The sequence below is a fragment of the Zeus faber genome (assembly GCF_960531495.2).
Source record: "Zeus faber genome assembly, chromosome: 1".
In the NCBI taxonomy this organism is placed as follows: Eukaryota; Metazoa; Chordata; class Actinopteri; order Zeiformes; family Zeidae; genus Zeus; species Zeus faber.
The window spans coordinates 8,275,494-8,299,657 of NC_137193.1; the positions used below are offsets into that span (position 1 = coordinate 8,275,494).

At 47.0% G+C, this 24,164-nt stretch overlaps 1 protein-coding gene across 6 annotated transcripts in view; it reads right to left on the minus strand.

Annotated features, from left to right (window-relative positions):
• Window positions 1–3,081: 3,081 nt before the first annotated feature.
• Window positions 3,082–24,164, minus strand: part of nfic (nuclear factor I/C) — a 39,946-nt gene continuing 18,863 nt past the window's right edge. For 3 of the 6 annotated variants that reach the window (XM_080002750.1, XM_080002747.1, XM_080002752.1), the window contains exons 4-13: window positions 23,271–23,454; window positions 17,242–17,331; window positions 17,066–17,140; window positions 16,510–16,642; window positions 14,560–14,681; window positions 13,516–13,629; window positions 13,141–13,298; window positions 10,888–11,074; window positions 10,429–10,517; window positions 3,082–5,605 (exon numbers count right to left, since the gene is read on the minus strand). In XM_080002750.1, coding sequence (XP_079858876.1) covers window positions 5,585–5,605; window positions 10,429–10,517; window positions 10,888–11,074; window positions 13,141–13,298; window positions 13,516–13,629; window positions 14,560–14,681; window positions 16,510–16,642; window positions 17,066–17,140; window positions 17,242–17,331; window positions 23,271–23,454 — 1,173 coding nt within the window. In that variant the 3' untranslated portion in view covers window positions 3,082–5,584. The remainder of the gene's footprint in view (window positions 5,606–10,428; window positions 10,518–10,887; window positions 11,075–13,140; window positions 13,299–13,515; window positions 13,630–14,559; window positions 14,682–16,509; window positions 16,643–17,065; window positions 17,141–17,241; window positions 17,332–23,270; window positions 23,455–24,164) is intronic. The other 3 variants (XM_080002749.1, XM_080002748.1, XM_080002751.1) reach the window with 3 other exon arrangements.

Consider the following 24,164-nt stretch of genomic DNA (forward strand, 5'->3'; position numbering starts at 1 on the left):
ACTTTGACACAGAACGTATCAAATCCATTGCCGTCTCTTGGAACAAATTCGCCTGAATTGGCACAGCTTAGATGTCGGCGGTTGCATGGAGGGATATTTTGAGGAACAAAACATCCCCAAGTGGGAAAACCGGTGCGCTGATCGAACCCTCTCCGTGGAGACAGGAGACTCGCAAAATAATTTTAAAATTTCACATTGCATAGAGAAAACCCACGGAACAACCGTCAACCGAGTTGGCGCACGTTCGAGCGTCTCCGACCGCCACAGATCCTTGGAACTTTCTTGTTTTCTTTCATTGCCGAGGGACAGTATCCAGCCCTCTTGGAGGTGAAACCAGAAGGAGAAAACATTTTTTTTTTTTACAGTGCACTTACGAACGAAGTCAAACTCCAACCCCAAGAAAACATAAAAAATGATTTACCAGACGATGACGGTATCTGGAAGAATTTTACTAAGATAGGTTCCTAAATGGGACATTGTCTAGATATTGTAGTTTCAAACGACGTTAGCTCCTTTGTACTTCATTGAATTGAACCGCTTTATCTCCAGAATGTACGTATTCCTACCAGGGTGCTGTTAAAGAGAACTCAAAGATCTACTTAAGACTTCTTAGTTGCAGCGTGGGATGGTCCAAGGCCATGATGTCAAAAAGAAAAGTGTTTTTTCTCCCCTCTACCCGTCTCTCTCGCTCGGCCTGATCGTAACCCCGCCGAAATTCAAACCCTTGTTTCCTCACGGCTCTTTCGACACACTTTCACAGAACCTCAAATAGACTCCCCGCTCGCTCTGCTCACCCGGCGCGACGATCCAAGGGTGTCAAAGTTCCACGGCCACTGAGGTGCCGCGACCTGTTTCCTGACACTTTTTGTCCCGTCGTCAAGTTGACGTGTGGAGTCCTGCAAGCTGCTGCGGGGCAAGAGCGCTTCCCATTTACAACGTTAACGGCGGAGGAAGAAGTCACGGCTGCGGATACAGCAAAATAGAAATGTTTTTGTCGCGGCTGATGTCCGTGTTGGCCTCGAAGCGTTTTCGAGGCCCATTGCTAATGGCTTCATGAGGGGATCAGCTGTTTCCCTCGACTGTTGATAAATACCAATCGAAATGTTTTTGTTTTTTTTAAATATGAAAATCGTTTGAGATCGCATCTCGTTTTTTTTTTGTTTTTTTTTAGCGTGAACTATTTTAGCGGCAACCACATTAGCCGTCCTGTAAACCTGTTTTTTTGTTTGCTTTTATTGCATGCCGTTGAAAAAACCTCGAGGATTCGATCGTTTCCGATCTTTATCGATCGATCAAGGTCATTGTTATCATATTTACAACCAAGTTCTTTAAACCCCAGATAAGGACCTGGCTGAGCTCCCTCTTGTCTTTGGCTCTGGGATAGAAGCACACCAGGTTAACAGAAGAAAAAAAAAAAAAAGAAAGAAACGACTGGAAATGCTGAAACTTGTTTACTGAAAAATGACCCAGAGCAAAGAAGCTTGTTGCTCCTGGGAACATAGACACTTCCCTATTTACACTGGTTTTGTTTTCACCAGGCCTTGCTCTCGTTCATCCTCCAGTCCTTTACTTCTTTGACTAACCCTCAGCTTTGAGCCAACTCGTCTTTACTTCCATTTGATGGATAATCTGTGGCTTGGCCACTAGTTATAAAAAAACCCCCAAAAAACCTCAACAAACTCAAAAAGATTCTATACACATGTATCCTTTTGTTAATAATGAATAAGCCTATATCCACACTTTTTCCTTAAAGCTGGGATATTTCTACAAGCAACATAATAACAAAGAAATATAACTAAAATAAAAAAATAACAAGCCAAAAGCTTAGTTGAATAGGGATAGTGTTTAGTGCATGCATCGGTATGAAGCACAAATCTTTTCTGTCTTTTTCTTTGTTTTAAATGTCTCCGACTCCAAATAACAACAAGGACGGAGTTCAACCAGCCTATCAGGTGGCTGCAGAACTTATTATAAGCCCACGAAATGGACAAATATACAATCCCGACCTCAAAACCCCAAACCTGTAACACTTTTCCATTTGATGGAAGTCGTACATGGGAGTGGCTTAGCCACAGCCTCAAAGGAAATCACGTTTGGCCAAATTCTCCACCGTACTGTATATGTCTTCGTAAGATCTTGTGGCAAGTGGCGCTTTCTCTCCGCAATTAACACTGTGACCCAGAAGCGGAAACAGACCTTAACTTTTACCACCCTCGCCCGGTCCAAGGTTCATAACTTTAATACTTTCCATTTTTTTTTTTAACCGTTGGTCTATCTTCATAGCAAAACCACAAGCCTTTGTCAGAACCATCCTAACGCATGTTTAGTTGGACCGTGACACTTGCGTTGTCCCTAAACTCAGTCATAGACACGTCACCGCAAGGCTGTGACAGTTCATTCCCTCCGTCATGGTCAGCAGGCCAACCATGTTCTCACCTGGAAACCTCTCTTCTGGCTAAAAACTGGGTCATGACAAGCGGTCACGCATGCAGCATAGTTATTGTTGTTGTTTTTCTTTTAAGTGCTACCAGTTGTACCGAAAAAAAAAGGAAAACAAAACCAAAAAAATAAAATAAAATGTTTTGTCTATAACGTATGTCTTTTTTTTTTTTTTTTTTTTTTTTTCCAAACTATATAGGCAAGGCACATAATGTGTTTTTATGAAATATCGTGCAAAATAGAAGTTTTAACAACAGGGCTTATTATTAAAAATCCAAAAGAAGTAGACTTCTGTAGGGACGACCCCGCCAGCCTCACGCCCCCCTTTTTGGGGGCACGAGAGGGGGAGGGGGAGGAGAGGAAGGTTACAATACGATGACACAAACGGGGTCGGGGTGAGGAAGAGGAAGAGGGTGAGTGGGGAGAGAGGGAGGGAGGGAGAGGCCATGCATTCTGTAGGTCAGCACAGCGACCGTAGCAGCACCATGCAGTGTTACATCAGCTCTCAGCTAACTTATCCAAAATCCCCCAAAACCCACCCACCCGCCCGCCCGCCCCCACCCAAACCCAAATCCCCCCCCCCCCATACATCCACCCGCCTAGTTTCAGCAACCGGCGGGACGCAACACGAGATCTCCGCGGCTGTTTTGATAGACCCAGCTTTTCAGAGGTCACGTCCTAGTGTCGGGTATCGAACCACCGCCCTCCATAAATAACATTCATATTGAAAATTTTTCACACCCACTCCCGTGTGCCTCTGACTTATTCGACCCCCGATCAGAAGATCGAACAGTCTTCTGAATATATGTATATTTGTGTGTATATATACAGTATATATATAAAAACACCCCACCAGGATTTAAAAAGTTTTCTTACTTGTGCACGGCTGTTATCGGGTTTCGTCGGCGGCGCATTTTGTATATACTTTAGCTGTAGTGTGAGTCAGCGCCAATAGGATATCCGTGTTTGGTATCCCCCGTTCTCATGGATTCAATGGAGTTTCCTATACGGTGATGTTTAGAGATGTATGCCACACAATAGAGTTTAAACACAGCGATGCCTTTAAAAGTTTCTTTGACTTGAGAGGGATCAGTAAATGAAGCTGTTTGGTCAAAAAACCTCATGACAGAATATTGCTTTCCCTACTAAAGTGCTAACAACCTCCTGTGGCTAGGTTGGGCACCCGAAAGAAAAAAAAAAAATAAGAAGGTCAGTTTTGACTTATAAAATAAAATAAATGCTATTTTTTAAGAGTCCTTCAAACTGCCCGTTGCCAGCAGAAAGCAATTGAGGCTTTGTGTGTTTTTTTTTGGAGCCGAGCTCGGCGATCGAGCGGCAACCCTCGCATCTAACGAGCTGCCAGGCCCTAACACTACATTCGTCTTCTAAATCACGTAAAAATCACATCTTAACCGTTTGTGAGTTATGGACATTCTATGATGGAGCGGCTCGTTCTGGAAACGGCCGCCGTAGAAACCTGGATCTTGTGCTCAGTTCAAACAAACTAACATTCGGTAAAGCCTGCCGGGGACAGGTTAGCGATAACCTCGAGAACAGCAACCGCGCTATAGGCCAACACCCGCTTGGCAACATGCCACACAATAATAATAATAATAATAATAATAATAATAAAAATAAAAAAGCAAATTTAACTCAATCATAGTGCAACGCCCGCGGTATCGGAGAGACTTCGGCCAAAAACGCGAGCCGGGCGCAAGTCCCTCCGCCGCTGGCGACCGACTTCCTAAACTACGCCAGCGTCTCCCCCGGGACCAGAGCAGAGCATGGGCGGCGGAGACGTGAGGGACCCGCGTCGGCGTCGTGGGGCGGCCGCGCAACGCCGCGGGGACAAAACCACGCCTGTCGGAAAAAGCGCCCTCCCGAAAATCCCCGCGCAGGCGGCCTGGCGACGTGGGCTTTTGTCCGACGGGGCCAAGGTGATACAAAGTGTTATAAAAGCGCAGCCTTTCCAGTGACAACTACATATATATACTGTATACATACAGTATATATATGTAGTTTTCAGGCTGTCTGGATACACTCAGTGGCATTGTGGGCCGTGTCAGAAAAGGGACTTCAAATACAGTTCTAATGTTCCACCGTCTGATTTTTGTTTTGCGATTAAAAAAAAAACTAACAAAAAAAAGAAAAACCCCTGATCCTCCCCGAAGCAACGTAAAGGGAACAGGTGATGATTGTCAATAAAAAGAAAGAGAAAGCCTTCGGTCCCTCCCTCTCCGCCGTTAGCGCATTCAAAGCAAACCCACTTTGAAAAGTGCAAAAGGAACGTCATATTCACAACAGGATCTTTCTGTCTCTCTCTCTCTGTCTCTCTCTCTGTCTCTCTCTGTCTCTCTCTCTCTATCTCTCTCTCTGTCTCTCTCTCTCTATCTCTCTCTCTGTCTCTCTCTCTGTCTCTCTCTCTCTCTCTCTTTCTGGTCGGTTATAAAATTGAGGGAGGCTTTTTTTTTTTTTTTTTTTTTTTGCATATATAAGAAGCAGCACCTGTAGCGGAGTGGGGCATTCTGGGAGTGACGTGGGGGTGTGCGGGTTCGGGCTGATGTCTTTCCCCGGGAGGGAGGGAGATAAAGGGGGCAGGGGCCCAGGGTGTCACGGCGGAGGATGGTGGGGGGGGGGGCGTTTCGGTTAGGGCCGCTGTCCGACACCGGGAACGGCTTCCCGGGAGGCTCAGGCACCTCTTCCCGCCGGGTCGGCAGCCAAACAGCTGGTCGACGCGCCCCGCCGATCACATTGCACCGGCCGCCGCCTCGCCACTCGCGTCCTTGGGGCCGTCTTGAGGAGGCCGTCTTGCGTCCCTTTTGGCATTGGGTTCAGTTAATTTTGGGGCTTTGGCAACGTTGAGAGAAGCCTGCGTCGCTCAGCGCACTCCTTCCCAAGTCTCTCCCTCTCCCTCTCCCTCTCTCTCTTTCTCTCTCTCTCTCCGTCCGAAGAAGTCTCCGAAAATCTCCTCTAGGTAGGTACACATATATAAATATATCCAGGCGTACATTTATATATGCATAGCCACCTGTTATGCATCGTTATACTAAGTGTAGTTTTCCCGTGACGTCATCTTGACAACATTGCTTGGCTTCCTTCCAGGACGCTGTGTTGCCGTGGTAACAGTCCCTCCTCTACAGGTCGCTCAGTTGCCCAGGTACCAGGACTGGAACACAGAAAGAGAAGCACAAATTCAGTTTTATGGTTGACTTCATGGTGCAGGCGCCTGAAAACAAGCTCCTCCGCTGTTACAGGGGTGTTTTTTCCAATCACGAAATATTCACTGAACACTCATAGACAACCTCCCACATTCAATTCATACCTGAATAAAGAAGAGAACTCGTGGTTTTCAATCAGATTGAATACGATTTTCTTACATTTTTATAAAAACAATTTTTGGACATTTTCAGTGGCCAGTAGGTGGAGATATCTTCACCCTGAACTATTCCTCACGTCCTTTTCCTTTGTTTTTGTGCCTTTTCTGCAAATATGTATCTCTTATGTGAATATGTATTAAGTACATATTTACTAATACTTTTCCTCTTGACTACAAAATCGTCATATCTGCGTTGGTCGTCTTGAGCAAATAACGGCGCTCCGTTCTCAATATTATCAGAGTATGAACGCAGGCCACTTCCTGCCTCACGGAGAGTGAGTGTTTTATTTCGCTCTATAAAGAACTGAGTCAGCAGCCGTGTTGTCAACAGGCTGTAATCACAGCACGAGTGTGAAGAAATGCTTTTACTTTACGGTGAGTGGGCGAGCCGGCCTGGATAATCATACGTCACGTTGATTCCAAGCGCCGGCTTGACCATTTAGAAACTTTCGGTGCTAAAATGTTTGTCAAAGACGCGTAGGGTGCCTGAGAAAGACAGGAAATCCATGGAAGAGCAAAAACTACTGGAGGAGCACTTTCATAGGTCTGCAGCTATGGAACTAAACTACTTTAGTAGGGAGTAAGAGCATTCTAGGAGAAATACCGTGCAGGAATATAATGTGCAATATATTGTAATGACACTGTAATAACGCTTTTATAACATTATTATTCATCAAGAAGAGAAATATTCCAACTATATTTATATTTATACCCTGTGCATCCTTACTAGTACTCTTACTGCCACTTAGCCCCTGCCATAGCCTTCTTTATTAATCTTCATCTGGTGAGAAAAGCACATTTTTTATATTCTGTATCTATTCTATATATATATATATATATATGTGTGTGTGTGTGTGTGTGTGTGTGTGTGTGTATGTGTATATATATATATATATATATATATTTAAATGTATTATAATTTTTTTTTTTATGACTGTTAAGCATTTTTTTCTAATGCTACTGGTCTGTCTGCACTACAATGCACAGCATTCCTCCTATAAGTGTAAATTAAACGTATGGAAACTTAGGGCCGAAACAGATATTTTAAATTGATATTTATCGGTATAACAATAAAAAAATATTTTAACAGACTGTATGCTGGTACTTATGTACGTAGCCTGTCCGTCCGTCCGTTCCGTTCTAAATTCAGACGTGAAAAAAATACCTTGGCTAAAAATTGAATCTGGGATATAATCTGATAAATCTGAGATGAGGGTGTGTGTATCTCGGGTTTGTCATGTGCATAACTAGTGTCAGCGATCAGCAATGACAACGGTCTGATCAGCAGCCGTACGTTAAGGCGGAGATCAGCAGGTTTCAGAGCTGAATGTCGGGACGTTTGCCGGGTATTAGGGCCTCAATTCGGAATGTAAGAAAATATCGATATATTGATAGGCTGTTTATTTGAATGGTGGATTGTTATTAATAAAGTGGTATTCGGTGAGATACTATCCTACATCCACTGTATAACCACAAACATCTATCACTCTAGTACCAGCTTGAGCTTTTAAAAGTCTCTCATCTAGTACTTAAAAGACGGATTCCCTCCTTGTTTGACTCTGTCTCGACCAACCTTTTGCTTTGGACCACTGAGACACACACACACACACACACACACACACACACACACACACACACACACACACACACACACACACACACACACACACACACACACACACACACACACACACACACACACAGACACACACACACACACACACACACACACAGTCAGGCTCCTGGCTCAGCAGTATTTGCCGGGGGTTTTATGGGGCAGAGGCACTGCAATGCAGCAGCAGTGGGGAGCCGCTACCCAGTCCACACAACCTGTCACCCGGGCCGGGGTTTACCTTCCCGCAGTACCAGCACCACCTCCATCTGTGTGTGTGGGTGGGGGGAGGGGGGTGCATGTGTGTATTATCCATCAAGGTTATTGATGAACAAAAACACAAAAGCAAGAATTCTTGTTAACCGAAATCGCTGTTAAGTGGAAAACATAGAGAACTGCGTTCGCAAAAAACGCCGTACTTTGCAAAAACAAAGGCCACACTGAAGGCCGTATTGTTCCTCAAACTTTTTGTAGATGAATCATTTTTATATTTAAGAGAACTTTCCACACATGAAAGAACGCCATGACTACCGAGGCACCAGTAACGACACTACACTTGATATTGGTCTGAAGCGGGGCTGCACCATATTGGTAAAACCTGGTGTTTATTTTCTGTGGTATATATTGCAATATGAAAATGTACAGGTATTTTCACCATGTGACTTGAATAGCTCTAGTTGTATATTATTAATCATTCTGGAATGATTGGGCTGATTTTGTAGGGGTGGTCATCTGCATAGAGAGTAAAAATAATAATATCTTTATTCTTGGGGTTTACTGTTCGCTATGATCAGTAAACTGTCGACAGGACAGGATGGTTTCTGTTTCCCTTCCTTTATTTTCTTTTTCCCAACACAATCCAAAACTATTTAAATAATTTATGGCAAAATATTAGCACATTTTTTTTACTTCTTTTGTGAATTCAAGCCAAACAGTCGAGGGTTTGCTGCGGTCAGCCATGGTCCAGGATGTAAACAGAAGTGTGTGCGCACCCAATACCCTTTTTATTGCCCCTAGTGCAAATCAGCGGCAGAAGCTTTACGGCAATATTTTACGCCCTATGGCGCTTTACCTCATCTGCACGTGGGACAGGATGTAAACAAACATGGGGGAACGTGGCACTTCGGGACATTACTCACTGGATGGATTATTACGACATTTCCCCGTCTGCTACCGTGCCGCGACAAGGTGAGCAAGGCAGGAGCGACTGAGATATGCAAAGAGTTAGGATACAATTCGGGACCGCTAAGCAGAATCCAAGAATCTTATGGAATCCACAGTTCTTGGAAGTTTGGAAAACAACCCCTAAATCGGAGTAAATGATGTGATATCAGACAGGCTTTTCTTGTAGATTACTCATGAAAAAGGAGAACCGCGCATGTTTTCCTTTTGTATCAAGCAGCAAAAAAGCTGCAGCGTGACGTCTTTGAGTTAGTCTGCCTCACTCCACGTCGCATGTCTTGCGATGTGACTATTGTGGTTTCTTCTTTTTTTTCTTTCTGCTTTTTTGTTTTTACACGTAGAAACAGGCTCTATGTCTTGAAAACTCTGTCCAGACCTGGAAGATCCCGTCCACAATTTATAAGCGCCTTTAATTTAGTGGCACTTCAAGCAATCCAGGGACACTTTACCAGCAAAGTAGTGCGGAGGCATAAGCATTCCTGAGAACACTGGTCATCAAGTTGCTCCAAATCAACTACGAGTGCGAGTCTTCTCATAAAAAACTCTGTCGTAGGATAAAATAGAATTCACTTGATATCTCGTGGCTGGAAAATGTGAGGTAAAATCAATTCGCGCCTTTTAAAAAGTGCCGAGCACTTCCAGCGGATTACTTCCATTCACCACAGCCGGTGGTAAATGAATAACAAGCAGAGATGGGCCAAAGTGTGTGTGAATTCAACACTGGAGCGAGCGTTGAATTCTCGAGTGTGAAACATGGAGTCGGCGCGTCAAAGCGAGAACAGACATCCTTCAAACTTTGACGAAACTTTTGCCGGTCTGCTCGGGTGAGAGGCTGTAATGGGACGGGCAGCCTCATGGAAGTACCTGTTCATTCATAAGAAACAGGAAGCGGTGACTCAGCTCTCCAGCCCAGTAAAAAAAAAGTGAAAGAATGCAGAAGAAGGGCTGCCGCTGAACATGGCAGCAACACAAAAAAAAACAACAACTTTGAGTTGGCTTCTAGGAAAGAGCACGATTATTTGCATATTAAGTAGGGAAATGTCATCATCAGTGGAGATGCATGTTAATGTGAGGTGTGAGGCCAGCTCTTACATTGGGAAAATGCCCTTTATTGTTTTCAACTGATACTTTAAATGCAGGGCAACACCTGTCCTTAATGGACAGGTTCACTACCTTTCACCCCAACCTCGCTGAGGCTTTACTAATGAGAAACTTACCACTCTGCTGCAGCTTCTCGCTGTGCTCAAATGCAGTTTGATGGGGCAAAGTCCAAAAAAATAAAAAATAAAATAATATAAAAAGTTGAGTCTTGTCTAATATATCTAATATTGTCAGGCCGACTTTACATGTTATACCGAAAGAAAATGGGTCTCAAATGTTGGTGCAGTTTATCCGTTTTTTTTTGTTCGGGGTTTTATTGATTCTTTCGCACTTCAGCAAAATCAGCTCTCTCAGCTGCATCCTTGCAAATGGAAAAGACGAGAAACATGAAGCGTGGCGACCTACTGGAGCCAACCTTACACTCTGGATGTACTGCAATTGGAAGAAGTCGTTTTTAATCAAATATAATTGAACTCTTACTTTTTACTATATCACATGTACACAGACTAATTCATTGATTAAAAGTGTTTAAAAATACACTGAGACACGCTGGACTCCGATGGGGGCTTCCTGTCTTGGATCAAAGCTCCCGGTGGAAAGGCCCCTGGGGCTGCCTTGGCAGATGACTGGATATCATCTCATATTGATCATAGGCTCCTCAATGAAACTGAAATGTTATCTTATCACGGCAATGTCAGACCGCTGAACCCCCACTAACCTGGGCTTGGTAGAGTCCGGCCGGGTCTCGAGGGCCGATGCCGACAAAGGAGGAGCGGTTGGTAGGGGGGGTCCCGGGGGCCGAGTATGCTTTGGTGGTGGAGGGGTTGGGAGAAACAGAAGGAGGGCCGTGTTCAACTTTAAAAACTTCTCTCCTGTCAACCATCAAACCGATACCGAGGAATTTACTGGTTCCCTCCAAACTTAAAAAAGTGCTGTTGTGTTGCTTATTTGTTGTTTTTGTCGTCTTGTCTCGCTCCCCCCCGCCCCCTCTGCTAATTCCTAACTCGATTCTTAACTCGTATAATCATCTCCGACTGAAAGTCTTTACTTGGTTATGGGATTCTCAAATGCCCAAAAGGCTTTCCCTTCCACAATCCATTGTGAGTAAAAACGGATCTACGACTTTGATTACTGCCGCTCTGAAATTGGTTTTGTCCGTTGGGGTGGTTTCACTTACTGGGCGACGTGGGGGAGTTGGCTCCGCCGTCGGAGGAGGTGGTAATGGTCTTGGAATCCACTGGCAGCGTCAGCCTGGGGTGGGAGGATGGGGGCGGGGCCAAGGAAGAGGGGGCGGGGCCCGGCGGTGCCAGCATCTGGGAGGAGATGTAGTGACTGGGGAGTTTGACCTGACCACTGCCGTTCAACTAGACGCAGAACCGCAAAGAGAGAAAGATTCCACAGGTCAAAACACGCTGCCTCTCACTCTAAACCGCTTCCTGTCTTTAAGTGGTGGTTTTCTCTCTTTTTCTATTCAATTCAGTTCGATTCTATTCAAATTTGCTTTATTGGCATGAAATATGCTGTGACGTATGCTAGGCCTTGGCACATCTTACCTTGTCAAAGCATAATAGTAAGAATAGGGTATATCATTTCATATAAACATATAATGAGGTGAAGATATGAAGACAATAATGACATTGATAAATAAATTAATAAATAATGATAGTAATAATAAAATAAAATAATACAAAAAAAACCCAATGTAAATAATAATAAAAAATAAATAAAGTAAAAAAAAAAAAATGATGATGATGAAAAGAAAATCATCACACTGATTCAATAACATTGGGTTAGGGTTAATGGCTCCGGGGACGGGGGCTCTCTTATTTTACCCTTCTTTCCCGTTTTTTTATTTTCCTGTAAATATCCCGTATTTTTAACCTTTCTGAAAAAAAAAAAAAAAAAAAAAGAAAAACTGCTGGACGGAAATCGCGCGTAACCGTCCGTAACTGTACATCCGTTGCCGACTGATTGTCCAAACGATCTCATCTACGCTGGAACGCACCGTCCCTTCCCCATCTATTTCGGAATTATCAAGGCCTGTGTGAAAAGGCGTAAGACGGAAATGTTACGGAATTTAGCTAAATGTGTGAATAGTGAAAAACACGAGGGGTGCTGGAAAAGTTATCCCTGTAATTTACCAGGAACTATGTGTGAAAGGGGCTTTATACAGACACTCTTCAAACCATAACTGGTAAATAAGATAAGAATAACACTGAACAACGGGGGGAAATTCAGGTGTTACAGTAGCAGAATTTGAGATGAAAAAGAGATAAAATATAAATGAAATAAGAATATATGTACACATATAAACAGAGGGTAACTATTACTAGTAGGTACTGAGCCCAATACGGGGATACAATGGGGACTAAAATAAATGTTACCTTACGTTGCAGTAGGCTTGGGCTGATATTTGATAAATTTGAATATCACGATATTTGCCACCATATCGCATATCACAGTATCTAAATACTGCGCGCACAGAGAGGATGTACAGTATGTGGACGTATGCGCGCAGCCTCGCAGCAGCGAGGAAGCAGAGGGAGGATTTGGACGTGGTGGTGCGCGCGGCGCGGACGGTGGTTAAGTTGCAGCTCCAACAGCACAGACGATGCGTGCACCAGTGATGCGCGCGACAGCGATGGGTTTCCCGCGATCGGCGCGCCAAAACAGAGTTTTTATTTCAGATGTGGCTTATTTTTTTTCACGTCTGCTTATGGAACCAAACTGGTGCGCGTGGAACTAAGCCGTGCGTAACGGGGACATTTTCTCTGCGACTCCCACCGATCGCCCCCTCTCCATGCGTTATGCCCAGGAAACAATCTTTACGAGTGTACGAATCTGTCCCCGTTCCTCCGTGCCTCGTCTCCACGCCGTTTTTTGTTGTTTTATTCGGAGGAACGGGGCGTGGCTCTCCGTGTTGCTCTCTCCGGGGCATGCGCGGACACGCCCGAATCCGGACAAATATATTTATGATTCCCCTTATTTATAATTCCCCATTTTAATGTTATCCCTGTGCGTTTTGGCACCTTCTATCTGTTCTGTCCTGTTATTGTAATTCACACTGATTGACTGGTGAATGGGAGATCCTTTCCGCACGTACGTTGCGTGAACGCCCACGCGCAACTTGCGATCTGTTGTCCTTGATCCGGCATCAAAGGTTCACACTTTCTCCCAAGAAAACAAACACGGAGTCTTTTTATTGTTGATGAATTCAACCGAAAAAAATGCCATGCGCAACCATGCGTAACGGGAACACTGTCTCTGTCTCTCTCTCCCAAACCTACTTTGCTGCCCCTTGTGCTTGCAGCAGTATGTTGACGCAGGTTTCAGATAACAACCAGGCATGAAGCCGTCATCCACTCATGGGTTCATTTCTGCGCTGCACCTTGCAGAGGAAGAGCTAGGCCAAGCTGCGCGTTGAACTCACCGAGCTGGGGCTTTGATTGGCAGGGTCGCAGGCCAATGAGACAAGGTCTTTGAGGGGGTCCTGGGTGAGGTGAGGAGGGTAGCGGATCGCACCGTGCGAGAAGTAGGAGGAGGAAGGGAAGTGGAGGGATGATGACGGATGGGGACTCCTCGACAAACCTGGTGGAAAGAGAGAAAGAAAAACAGAAAGAAAGAAATACTGTATGCACCTTCCCTCCTTAATATATTTTATATATTTATTTGTGAATGTAACTGTCTTTTGAGTATGTTTGTGTGTGTGTGTGTGTGTGTGTGTGTGTGTGTGTGTGTGTGTGTGTGTGTGTGTGTGTGTGTGTGTGTGTGTGTGTGTGTGCGCGCGTGTGCATGCCATGCTCACCACTGTGCACGGCTATGACAGGCCGGTGGTGCTGGGTGAAGGGTCCCAGCCTGGGTGAATCCTCCTGGGGTGAGGGGCTGTCCAGCTCTGCCTTCTTTACTGGAGGAGACATACCTAGACACACACACACACACACCACACGCACACACACACACACACACACACACACACACACACACACACACACACACACACACACACACACACACACACACACACACACACACACACACCACAAACTGGATCATCATTTAATGCATTTTGTTTCCACTGTACCAGTGGCACCTTAGAAAATGAACTATGACAGCATCGGATTACATATACTTTTTTCTACGGTGCAAGTGTGTATATCTGTACATATTCACACCCACACACACACACACACACACACACACACACACACACACACACACACACACACACACAGACTTGTATTTACAGAAAAAGTTAAGTGTGTTTACACAATCATACATTTTTATATACATATATTTTCCCCACTCCGCTCTTGTTTCTTCAAATTCCAAATGCTGCTGCAAAATTTGAAGATTTTGATCATTGTGTATATTTTCTTCTTCTTTTATATGTGCAATAACACTGGCATTGCGCTGAACAAACTGTAATAAGCTAATTACTACATAGTAATAATTCATATTTATAATTTATACCCATAACAACCATTTATCCTGTGCATATCACATTTTGTATATTCTGTATATTTTTACATATCTGACTATTTCTGTTTTGTATTTTTTGGCTATTTGTATATATTTGACTATTTAAATGTTTTCTTTTATCCTTACTTCATTTTTTATGGCATTTTATTCGATTTTTTTCTTATTTTATACTCTGCTACTGCTTTTTTGTTAATACTAATCGTCTGTCCGTCGTCTGAAACGCAACAAACCTCTCCATGACAAATTCCTCATATATGTAAATGTACCTGGTGAATAAACTGATTCTGGTTTTCCCATTTAAAAATAAACAATGTTTTGTTATTTGTGCGTCAGCGAGAGCCGGCGGCTCGCGGCGCTGGCGTCAGCTCACCTCCCTCCATGTCGTCGGTCCAGTTCCTGGAGCTGCTGGCGGGGGAGGATGGCGAGGGGTAGTACTCGCCCCCCGGGCTGTCCGCCTCCTCCTCCATGGAGCCCGACTTGTGGCGCTTACTGCTGGAATGGAGAGAGCGAGGGGAGTCAGGGGCGGAGAGGCGCCGGTGATCACTTCCCGCTCTGAAGCAGCGTGACAGCTTGAGCACTAAAGGCGCGGGAGGCGTCGCTTTGAGAGGATTCTGAGCCAAACTGGATAAACACGGAGGGGAATAGCTTAGCAAACAGTCCCTTCTTTTTATGGGACCAATAACAATATTTGGATAGATTGGGATTGTGTGACACAAAACAGTCAAATGAAGCGGGCCGCCAAATCCTAAATTGACTCGAAAGAGAGCAGCACGTACGTATTAACAATTTGTGTACATTGCATCTCCTTTGACAAGCACCATCTGCTTGCAGCAAAGCGAGTCGGTGTCTCTAAATGAGGATTCAGCGGTTACACCCATAGAATGAATTTAAAAAACATGGATATTCCTTCATCGGTTGTTGGTTAGTTTGCAAAATATAAATGATGCCTCAATTGTTTTTGTGCCACCATGTGCTTTTGTTTGTTAATACTTTGTCTCTAGCTGATCATTATCCATGTCGTCGAAGCGTAGTTTATAAGTTTTATTGTCCATCTTTTTCACCACAGAGCAACACAAAGCCTAAAATAAAACACACACACACACACACAAAGTGTTTATAATGGGTGCACTACAAAATCAATTGATCACAAACGAAGCCGTTCTTCAGATCCACCTTAAATCTCTCGTACACAGACCGTAGCCTGCCACAAGGTGGCGATTGATAGTTCCCCGTGGACTTGATTCTGTCGGGACTCGATATCCTTGAAATGACTCAGCCGGTTATGTGAGAGTTTGCGTCACATGTACTTTGGACGTTTCAGGAGCTGGCCAGGGCGCTTCTTAAGCTTGGGGGGTCTCGTTTCGACCTGTGCCTGCCCAGGGCTCGCTGTTCACTGGTGGGAATCAAATCAGCAGACGCTTTGTATTCACATTTCAGTAATAACTCAATTCCTGATAGCCCCTCCGCCTGTCCATTACACCAGGCTGGACCCTCCTCTATGCAGCAAATGTATTCAAGAAATGCTAACTCAAATATAAAAATAAACAGAGCAAGAGGTCATTTTGATGTTCTCCAATTTGCGCTCTGAATAGTCGAGTCAGCGTCCTATCTTGTTGCTTTGCAATGCTTTTGCTCAAACACGCAAAACTTTGCACTCAAATACAACACGCTCTTGCATGAATTTGTTCTTGTCGCTCTCAAAAACCGGATGTGTGCGCACTGATAAACTCTAGCTCGCACGAATTTCCTCCACTCCCCCACGTTATGAGAGAGCCACGTTCGGTAGCCATTCCTACCGGCCTTTTCTTCTGAACCTTTGGAACTTGATAAAAGCTGCGGTCTCTTTCTGGGCAAGATTGATCCGAACCATAAACAACCAGAGCATTAGTGCCTCCAACTTATGTGAAGATGGCTGAGCTGCACTTGCCTATTGATTTTTTTTGTTTATTGAGCCGGGGGGGGGGGGGGGGGGGGGTTGGTTGCCAGGTACGAATTGCAAATGTACCGTCAGCAAAACTCAGTCGGCTGAACTGGCAACCCGACAGGGGTCGGCTGAGAGCTTGTTTTCAGGTTGTTGCTTTTACTCGTAATGAAGATGCAAGATGCGCCGCTTCAATACCTCTGCCGGAAGGTGCATTTCATCTCATTTCGCGGGAGCTCGTCTGGTCGATCCGCCCCGCTGCCTTGCGTTGAGCTAACACCATTAGCATACATCCCATCATATAACGCTTCTAGACAAAATCGGTGTTGACCTTCTCACCAGATTGTGGGCAGGGTAGACACACTGGACTCATGATACCGAAACGCTGTGACAACATACCTGCCGGACGACGTGCTAGCCAGCGACCGTCGCAGGCTGACCGGCTGGTTAACCGACTGGTTGAGGTCGTAGGCCAGGTGACCCTGTAGCTCTCCCAGAGAGAAACTAGGGCCGGCTCCCGTCACGACCGGAGCTGGAGACACAGCGAAACATACAGGTGAGTGATGAAACATGCACCGGTGGTAGGAGTCCGGAACGGGCGACCTCATTAGCTTGCCCCCAAAGTCAGTGAGAAATGAACAATGATCATATACAAGGTAATAAAGAGAGAACAGTATTTTCAAGTTACATTTAGTAAAATTTGGCTATTTGGCAAAGAAATCCCGGGTCCGTCAGCATCAACGAACAAACGGGAAACTTTAGCCTAAGTTTTCCACCAAAGACAAGCGCTTTTTGTTCAAAGAGCGACAGGGGTTGAGAGCGGCTCACGGCGACGAATTCCAGACACCCAAACTATTGTTCGCTTTTTCAACCCGAAGACAAGGTGGAAGTCGACAACAAATGCCAGGTAAAGGTTAAGCGACGGCGGCCTGGGAGAGCGGACGCTCGGGCTTACTTCTAGAGACCTGGACCAGCTCGGTGACATTGAAAACCCCTGACGTGACGAAGCTCTCCTGGAACTCTGGACCATCTGCGTGGGGACAAAAGCAGCCGTACGCACGTGTCACCAGCATTCCATATTTTTACTTGGAGCAGTGATGGCGAGTGTGTGCGTGCGTGTTGGCGTGTTACCCTTCATTGTCGTACCCATGGTGGCGGTTCGACTGTCCTCCTGGTCAGAACCCATGCCGGTGCGGCTGGGGCTGCTGCCCTGCTCAGCTTCTGCGGCGACAAAACACAAGTCGCGCACGAGTTTGTCACGGTTGGCCTGTGGACTCCGACACCGTGGCTTTCTTTCCATACGAAAAGTGAAAAATGCAGTGGTTATCAACTTTGCCAACCGCTTGGAGCTGCCGCCAGCACCTGCTCAAGTCGGGCCAACAAAGCATGTTCACAGACGCTCTCGTGGCGGCGCTACTTGAGTACTTCTATCATTTCACTGTTGTCATTTTGTCCATGGAGTTGAATCGAGTTGAATGTCCCTTCTAATCAGCCACGGCACACACGGCCGCTCACCTGAATTTATTTCTTCAAGGAACCATGGCGTCGCTGCGCGGCCCGTCTCAGGGATGACGGTGAAGGGGCCATTTCCCGGTTTCAATGATTATTCACGGCGTGAACCGATTCGAATGGATAACGTCTCACTTTCCAAACGCTGCCGCAAAATCTTCGGCACAAAAACGTTTGTCAGAATGCATGGAAATCAGGAGCAGCTGTCGAGCCCTTCTCCCCTTAAAAAAATGGATAATTTTGGTGAATAATCGCAAATTCTCAACGGTGCCACCGTGTCGTGCACGCAGGCGCACAAACGCAAAACCGGTGTTTTACGAGGCTTCATTCACCCAGGACGCTCTGTCCGTTTCTGCCTCTGAAACGTCCGTATGCGGCCCGTACGCGCCACACGTGGACTCCCCACGTCCCCGTTGCCGTGCGGCCGCCGCCGTTGCTAGGCTTGCCCGCCTCGGTTTCTGAGGACAGTATGTTTTCCGAGGGGGTGACTTTTTCTTCTGTGTTTCTTGGCAGGAGGGTAATGAGCAGGGGAGGGAACTTCTGGCGGACCATTTAACCTCCTACCCCTGCCCACCCTCTTTACTTTCCCCCCGTAGCCTCTCTCTCTCTCTCTCTCTCTCTCTGCCGTTCTGTCTCTCCTCACTGTTTTGACTGTCTCAGCTACAAGAAGCCTCGGTGCCAGGGGGGGGGGTGCTGCTGTTGCTACTGGCACACAAAGACTGACCCAGAGAGAAAAATAAGAGCAAAAGAGAGGGGGAGAGAGAGAGAGAGAGAGAGAGAGGGAGAGAGAGAGAGAGGGAGAGAGTAACCGAGAAATAATCTGACGAGGATTTTTTTCCCCCTCTATCCGGCGTTCGTTCGGTAACTACAGTAACATTCACACTCAGATAAATATGAAGAGAAAAAAAAAAGGAGGACAAGCACGACCCACGAAAGCCGTGTACAGTAAATCGGGGGAATCTTCTTGGACCAACAAAGGCTCTTTTTTTTTTTTTTTTTTTTCCCCCGTGGAGCTTTGACGCATGACAAACTGCGAGAGCACGCGCCACGCGGAGGCCGCAGATCTTCAAATTATAGCCCCTCGCTTTATTTGAATTTTGACACACGCGTGTGGAATTTTCAACACATCTGAGGGTAATTTGGAAAGATACACATCCTCTGCTTTTCATACCGACATGCAGTGTGTATTCGGAACGACGGCGGTAACGGCAGCCCGCTGGCTGTGGGGAGGACCCGGCGAATGTGCCGAGCGTTTTGCTTCCACTTCTCAGGCGTTGTGAAGCCGTCGCTCGCTCTCATCCCGTTTCTTCAACCGCCGGCCGTGAGCACGGAGATGACGTCGTGCAGGCGGCCAGGCGGCTCCCTGGAGCCCGCACCAACACCTTCTGACCCGGGACAGCGTTACGGCAGGAGCATCCACCTGTTGGGTTCCGGCACCTGATCACCAGCGGAGCCCTTGGCACCCGGAGAGTCCCCCACCCCACCGACTTCTCCCCCGCGCAAAGTGATGCACCGAAGAGGAGCTGGCTCAGCAGCAATTCTTTTCGTCGATCCCTCTTATTATCCTAGACCTCGGGGCTCGTGAGAACATAAAAAAGAAAACACGTGGCCGCATTATTCACGCCAGAGGGCCGTACTTTGTTCCAAACTCTCGCTGTAGCAGAAGAAAAAAAAGCCTTCGCCTTCTGGGTGAACCAGGTTCATCGAGTCCCGCTCGAAAAACGTGATTTAACGCCGCGCTGACAGCTTTGAGCCGCGATCACATCCCGAACAGATAATGCGGCCGGCTTTAAATCTCGAAATCAGGTGAGGAATTTCGTCCGCGCCGGGCCGACGAAACACAGCCTCCATTGTGGGGAAATTCATGGCAGACCCCGGGTCGCACTTTGAAACGCTTGGAGTTTGACGGGAATGGACTCTGACGCGCGGGGGAAAGTTGCAATTTAAACGAAAACAAGACGGCACGATTCAGACACTCCGAAAAAACAAAGTCACAAAAAAAAACAAAAAAAAAAACACACACACACACACACACACACGCGCACACACACACACACATTGTTCTGTTCTCAGTGTCCTGACATGAGTCCACCACTACCATAATCCTCCTCCTCCTCCTCCTCCTCCTCCTCCATGCGTTACCCCAGTTGCTCGACTCCTCGGCGAAGAGAGAAAAGCAATATGAAAACCAGATGTGAACACAGCGTTCCCTTTCAGTTGTTTTTGGACCCAGCTCACAGTCGTATTAAATATGTTTGTACAAAAGGGGCTTGAGCGAGCCAGCGAAAAGAGACGAGAGAAGGAGGGAGGAGAAAAAAAGAAAGAAAGAGAGTTAAAAAAAAAAAAAAAAAAAAAACCTCATCCCTCCCCATTCCTTCTGCCCATGTGTGCGAGTGTCGACTGGGAACCGGGGGAGGAAAAAAAAAAAAAAAAAACCCTCCGAGGACAACCCTCCGGCCGGGCCCCCGAGGGGCCACGTTTGACGCCTGCTCGCACAGCTTTCGCGTTGAGCGGGGGGCCGAGTCGAAAACGGCGCCCGGCGGCGTTTCCCGGCGGCGTTTCCGTTGCGAGGGGGGATCTTCCCCTCGTTGTCATCCTCCCGTCAAAGCGTTCACAATGGATTCTTTCATTTTTTAATTTTTTTTATTTTATTATCTGGGTATGATTCTCATTTGCCGGCGTGAATCAAAAGCCAACACGGCTGTTTCGCACGCGGGGCTGTTTTCGCCGAACTACGACGACGACCCGTTAAAAAAAACAAAAAAAAAACCCGTACGTATTTTAAAGACTATGACCGCATCCTCCAAACGCCCCTTTTGGACAACAATTATGACTTTTTTTTCAAGCATCTAGTTTATTCCAGATCCCAGGTATCTCCCATTCCGGATTTGAGGTAAAGTGTCATCAAAAGTGTCATATTTGGTATTCACCCCATATTTACTTAGCTGGCACTTCATAACAAACAGCCATTCAATGTGTGATGCTGCTCTTGCTGCTCTACCGTATGGGCTTGTTTCCAACGTCAGCGGCGGGGTCCGCCTTTCCCATCGACGAGGCAAAAGACCAGGTTAGCGATCACAGACAATCTCACGGATTCTAACTGGAATTGTGTTTTGTCGAAAATGTCCCACAAACGTCGGCCTGAAACGCCGATTACTCCGCCTTCCCTCAATGTGTCTGAGGCGGCGGCGTTGGAACGCTGGCCTGGCTCGTCCTACACTGCTCACCGCCGGCCTGGTCCGACGCGTCTTAAAGGGTCGGAGATCGCCGCCGCACGCGCTGCGAAACAAACGTCACCAGACCCCAGGGCTGAGCCGGCGTTTCGGCGGCAGGACGAGAAACCGGGGGGGCCGGGGCTAGCGAGGCCTCCTCGCGGCTAACCTCCCTTCGGTTATAGCCTGGCTGGAAAATTAGATCTAGGTCTTCCCTCGCAGCGTCTCCGGTCTGAGAGACACTGAGGAGCTAAAAATAACCTGGGAGCTCACGTCAATACACACACACTGCCAAGGAGGCCGAGCCTACCGGCAGGCGGTCCGTGTGCTCTGCATGTGAGTGTGAGTGTGTGCGTGTGTCTGTGCGGTCTGAACTGGAGGCCTCGAACCTCGGCTGGGAGAAGGTCCCGGCGTCTCTGCCTCTTTTCCACCGCAGTCGAGCAGACGTGTCGGAGCAGCCTGAAACGCCAGGCGGTCAGAGGGGCCTCGCTCGGGGACGAGGCGGCCCGCACCCTCCGCGCCGCCATTTCAAACGGATGTAGCACTGGCTGGGGATGCCCCGCTCGGCGCTCGGCGCTGAGGTCAACCCGAAAGCCATAACTTTCCCCGCAATCTACTTCCTCGAGGCGCCGACAACCACGGCGTGAACCCCGGAGCGACACTGGAAAGGACGCTGCGTGACTTCCTGGTTAAATTCATGAAGCTCTTTGACGCGGCGAGCACAGCTCTTCATGTTCACACTCCACCGCACGCACCAGCGCCCCCATTTTTGCCGTGGCAGCAAAAGCGAGTTTACGCGGGCTGCAGGTTCGTGAGCGGCAAAATCATGTGCATTTGTCTACATCGGTGGAACGGCCGCCCCCCCCTACGAAACGGCGGCGGATCAGACACGACCAACGGAACACAAAACTCTGGTTTGGGAGTGAAAATGACAACATTCATCCTCGTCCGGCGTTGCCTTCCCCCGAGGCAACGCCGGCTGACTGAGCGGGGGCCTCCCCTCCGTGGAGGTGTGCACACTCTGGCTGACTGTGTTGAACGGCTGTTTGAGGTCAAACGGAGCCGTGCTCGACGCCGCCCCCGCAGGAGGAGGCTGCAACTGCAGGGGTGACCTGACTCGACCCCTCCGCGTCCTTCCTCACTTCCTTCCTGCGCTCCGCAGCCCTCTCTTTATCTCTTATCCTCCTCTGTCTGTGAGGCTCCCTCTACCTCCGTTTATCGCTGCCTCTTTCTCCCCCCCCCCCCTTTCTATCTATTGCTCACTCTGTCTCTCTCTCTCTCCCCATGTCTCGCTTTCTCTGTTTCATTGTGGTTCTTTTCTGAACAGAGCTGGCTGCATTCCACAGAGGCTGCCAGCATTCCATCTGAAGTCCTCACTTTTTTCTGTCTCCGTCTCTATCCTTCTGCCCCGTTGTCCGGCTCCCTCTTTTCTCCTCCTTCTCCACCGCTATCCGTTAACTCGTGCCTTCCTCCCCCAAAGTCTTCCTCCAGTTCTCTCCCTTGTTCTTGGCATGAAACGCTGACTAGGCCTCCTTCCTTTAACCTACTTTCTCTCTCTCTCTCTCTCTCTCTCTCTCTCTCTCTCTCTCTCTCTCTCTCTCTCTCTCTCTCTCTCTCTCTCAGTCACTCCCACTTCACATCCACCCCCTCGCTCCTCGCTCTGTGTCTATAACCTCGCAGAGTTACCCTCAATGACTATAGACTTCATTGGACTTGTGTGAAGATCGACCACCATTTTATTTCGTAACATGTGTAGAACTGAGCGGCATCTAGTGGTGGGGTTGCAGATCGCGACCGACTGAAAACCCCTCCCCGTGGCGGTGCAACATGGCGGCCTGCGTGGGAGAAACTCGCGGAAAAAACCCCACAAAAGGCCCCTTTCTAGAGCCAGTGTTTGGTTTGTCCCTTCTGGGCTACTGTAGAGGAAACATGGCGGTGCAACATGGCGGCCCCCGGGAAGCGTACCCGCTCCCTATATAAAAAATGGCTCATTCTCAGCCCACAGCAACAATTCTCATTTTCATGGGATTATACACAAATGAAAACATATGACGCTTGTGAATATTATAATCCATTCCTGCCAAGTCCGTGCCATCAATTCTACACACTGCTCCTTTAAGAAACAGACTGAGGCTTATTAAGAATCTGCATTACTGGTCAAAGTGCAGATATTCCACATTGCATATTAGGGAACTGCTTCATGTGAATTTAAGTGTCATGTAGGCTACTTTTATTATATCATAGAGCATGGAGGCAGCTCCAAATGGATTATATAGAAACAACCATACATTTCAAACCTATTTGACTTTGACTTTTTTTATATATCAATCAAATATCAATAGGTCAGTTGAATGTCCTGTGGCCGCAAGGCTGAGAATGTCTGCTGTAAGGAAGAGCAGCGGCACCGACACGTGGTTAGAGTGCGCAGGCAGGGCGTACCTCTCTCCTGGACGTAGTAGGCCAGGTAGAGGTCCAGCTCCTTGACCGAGACCGAGATGTGCCGGGGCTGAACGCAAAGCACCGGGTTGGAGCACTGGCCGCCCTTCACCAGCCGCTCGCCGTCCGTGCTCTCCAGCGGGATTCCTTTAAACAGGATCACCATCACCAGGTCCAGCCGCCACACCTGGAGGTGGTGGGGAGTAGACTTTATAATGAAGCTTTTTGTCTTATATGGAAAAAAAAAGCCTACTGGATATTGAAACATAAATTACGGGATACAGTGATAAAGACTATATTGGTGGGACTGTAACCAGTTTGTCCGTCTCTGCTCTTCATTTGAGTCAAGGGACAGGTCGTCCACAATTCAACCCAGGCCTTGTTTCATAACGTCGCTGAAAGCCTGTGTTTTTAAGGCTTAAACCTTTGCCCCATCGAACTGCCTTGGAGCAGAGTGAGACGCGGCAGCAGAGTGGTAAGTTTCTCAATAGTAAAGTGCTCATCGAGTTGTTCTGTTAACAGTTATAAACGATGGGAACCAACATTTTCATCAGGCCTGAGGTTGAAAAATGGCAAACCTATAACTGAAGTCTAACTGCAGTTTGTTTTAATGTCTAAATACGATTTGGCGTAAACAACGTCCCCAACACCAAATTCCGTTCTAGAAAAATAATGACTTATCAATGCCGTTGGTGGCTTTTATGCTGCACTCCGAGGTGCATATTCTGTGATCATTATCAGAAGTACATTCAAAAAACATCACCCCCTCGACCAGGACTCATTTTCAGCCCAGGAGTTTCATGTTGCCCACTTGTGTGCTTTGAACACCTATTGTACAACCTCTGCAATATATTTCAGTGTGCACGAGTAGACACTTATCATCAAGAAATACGTAAA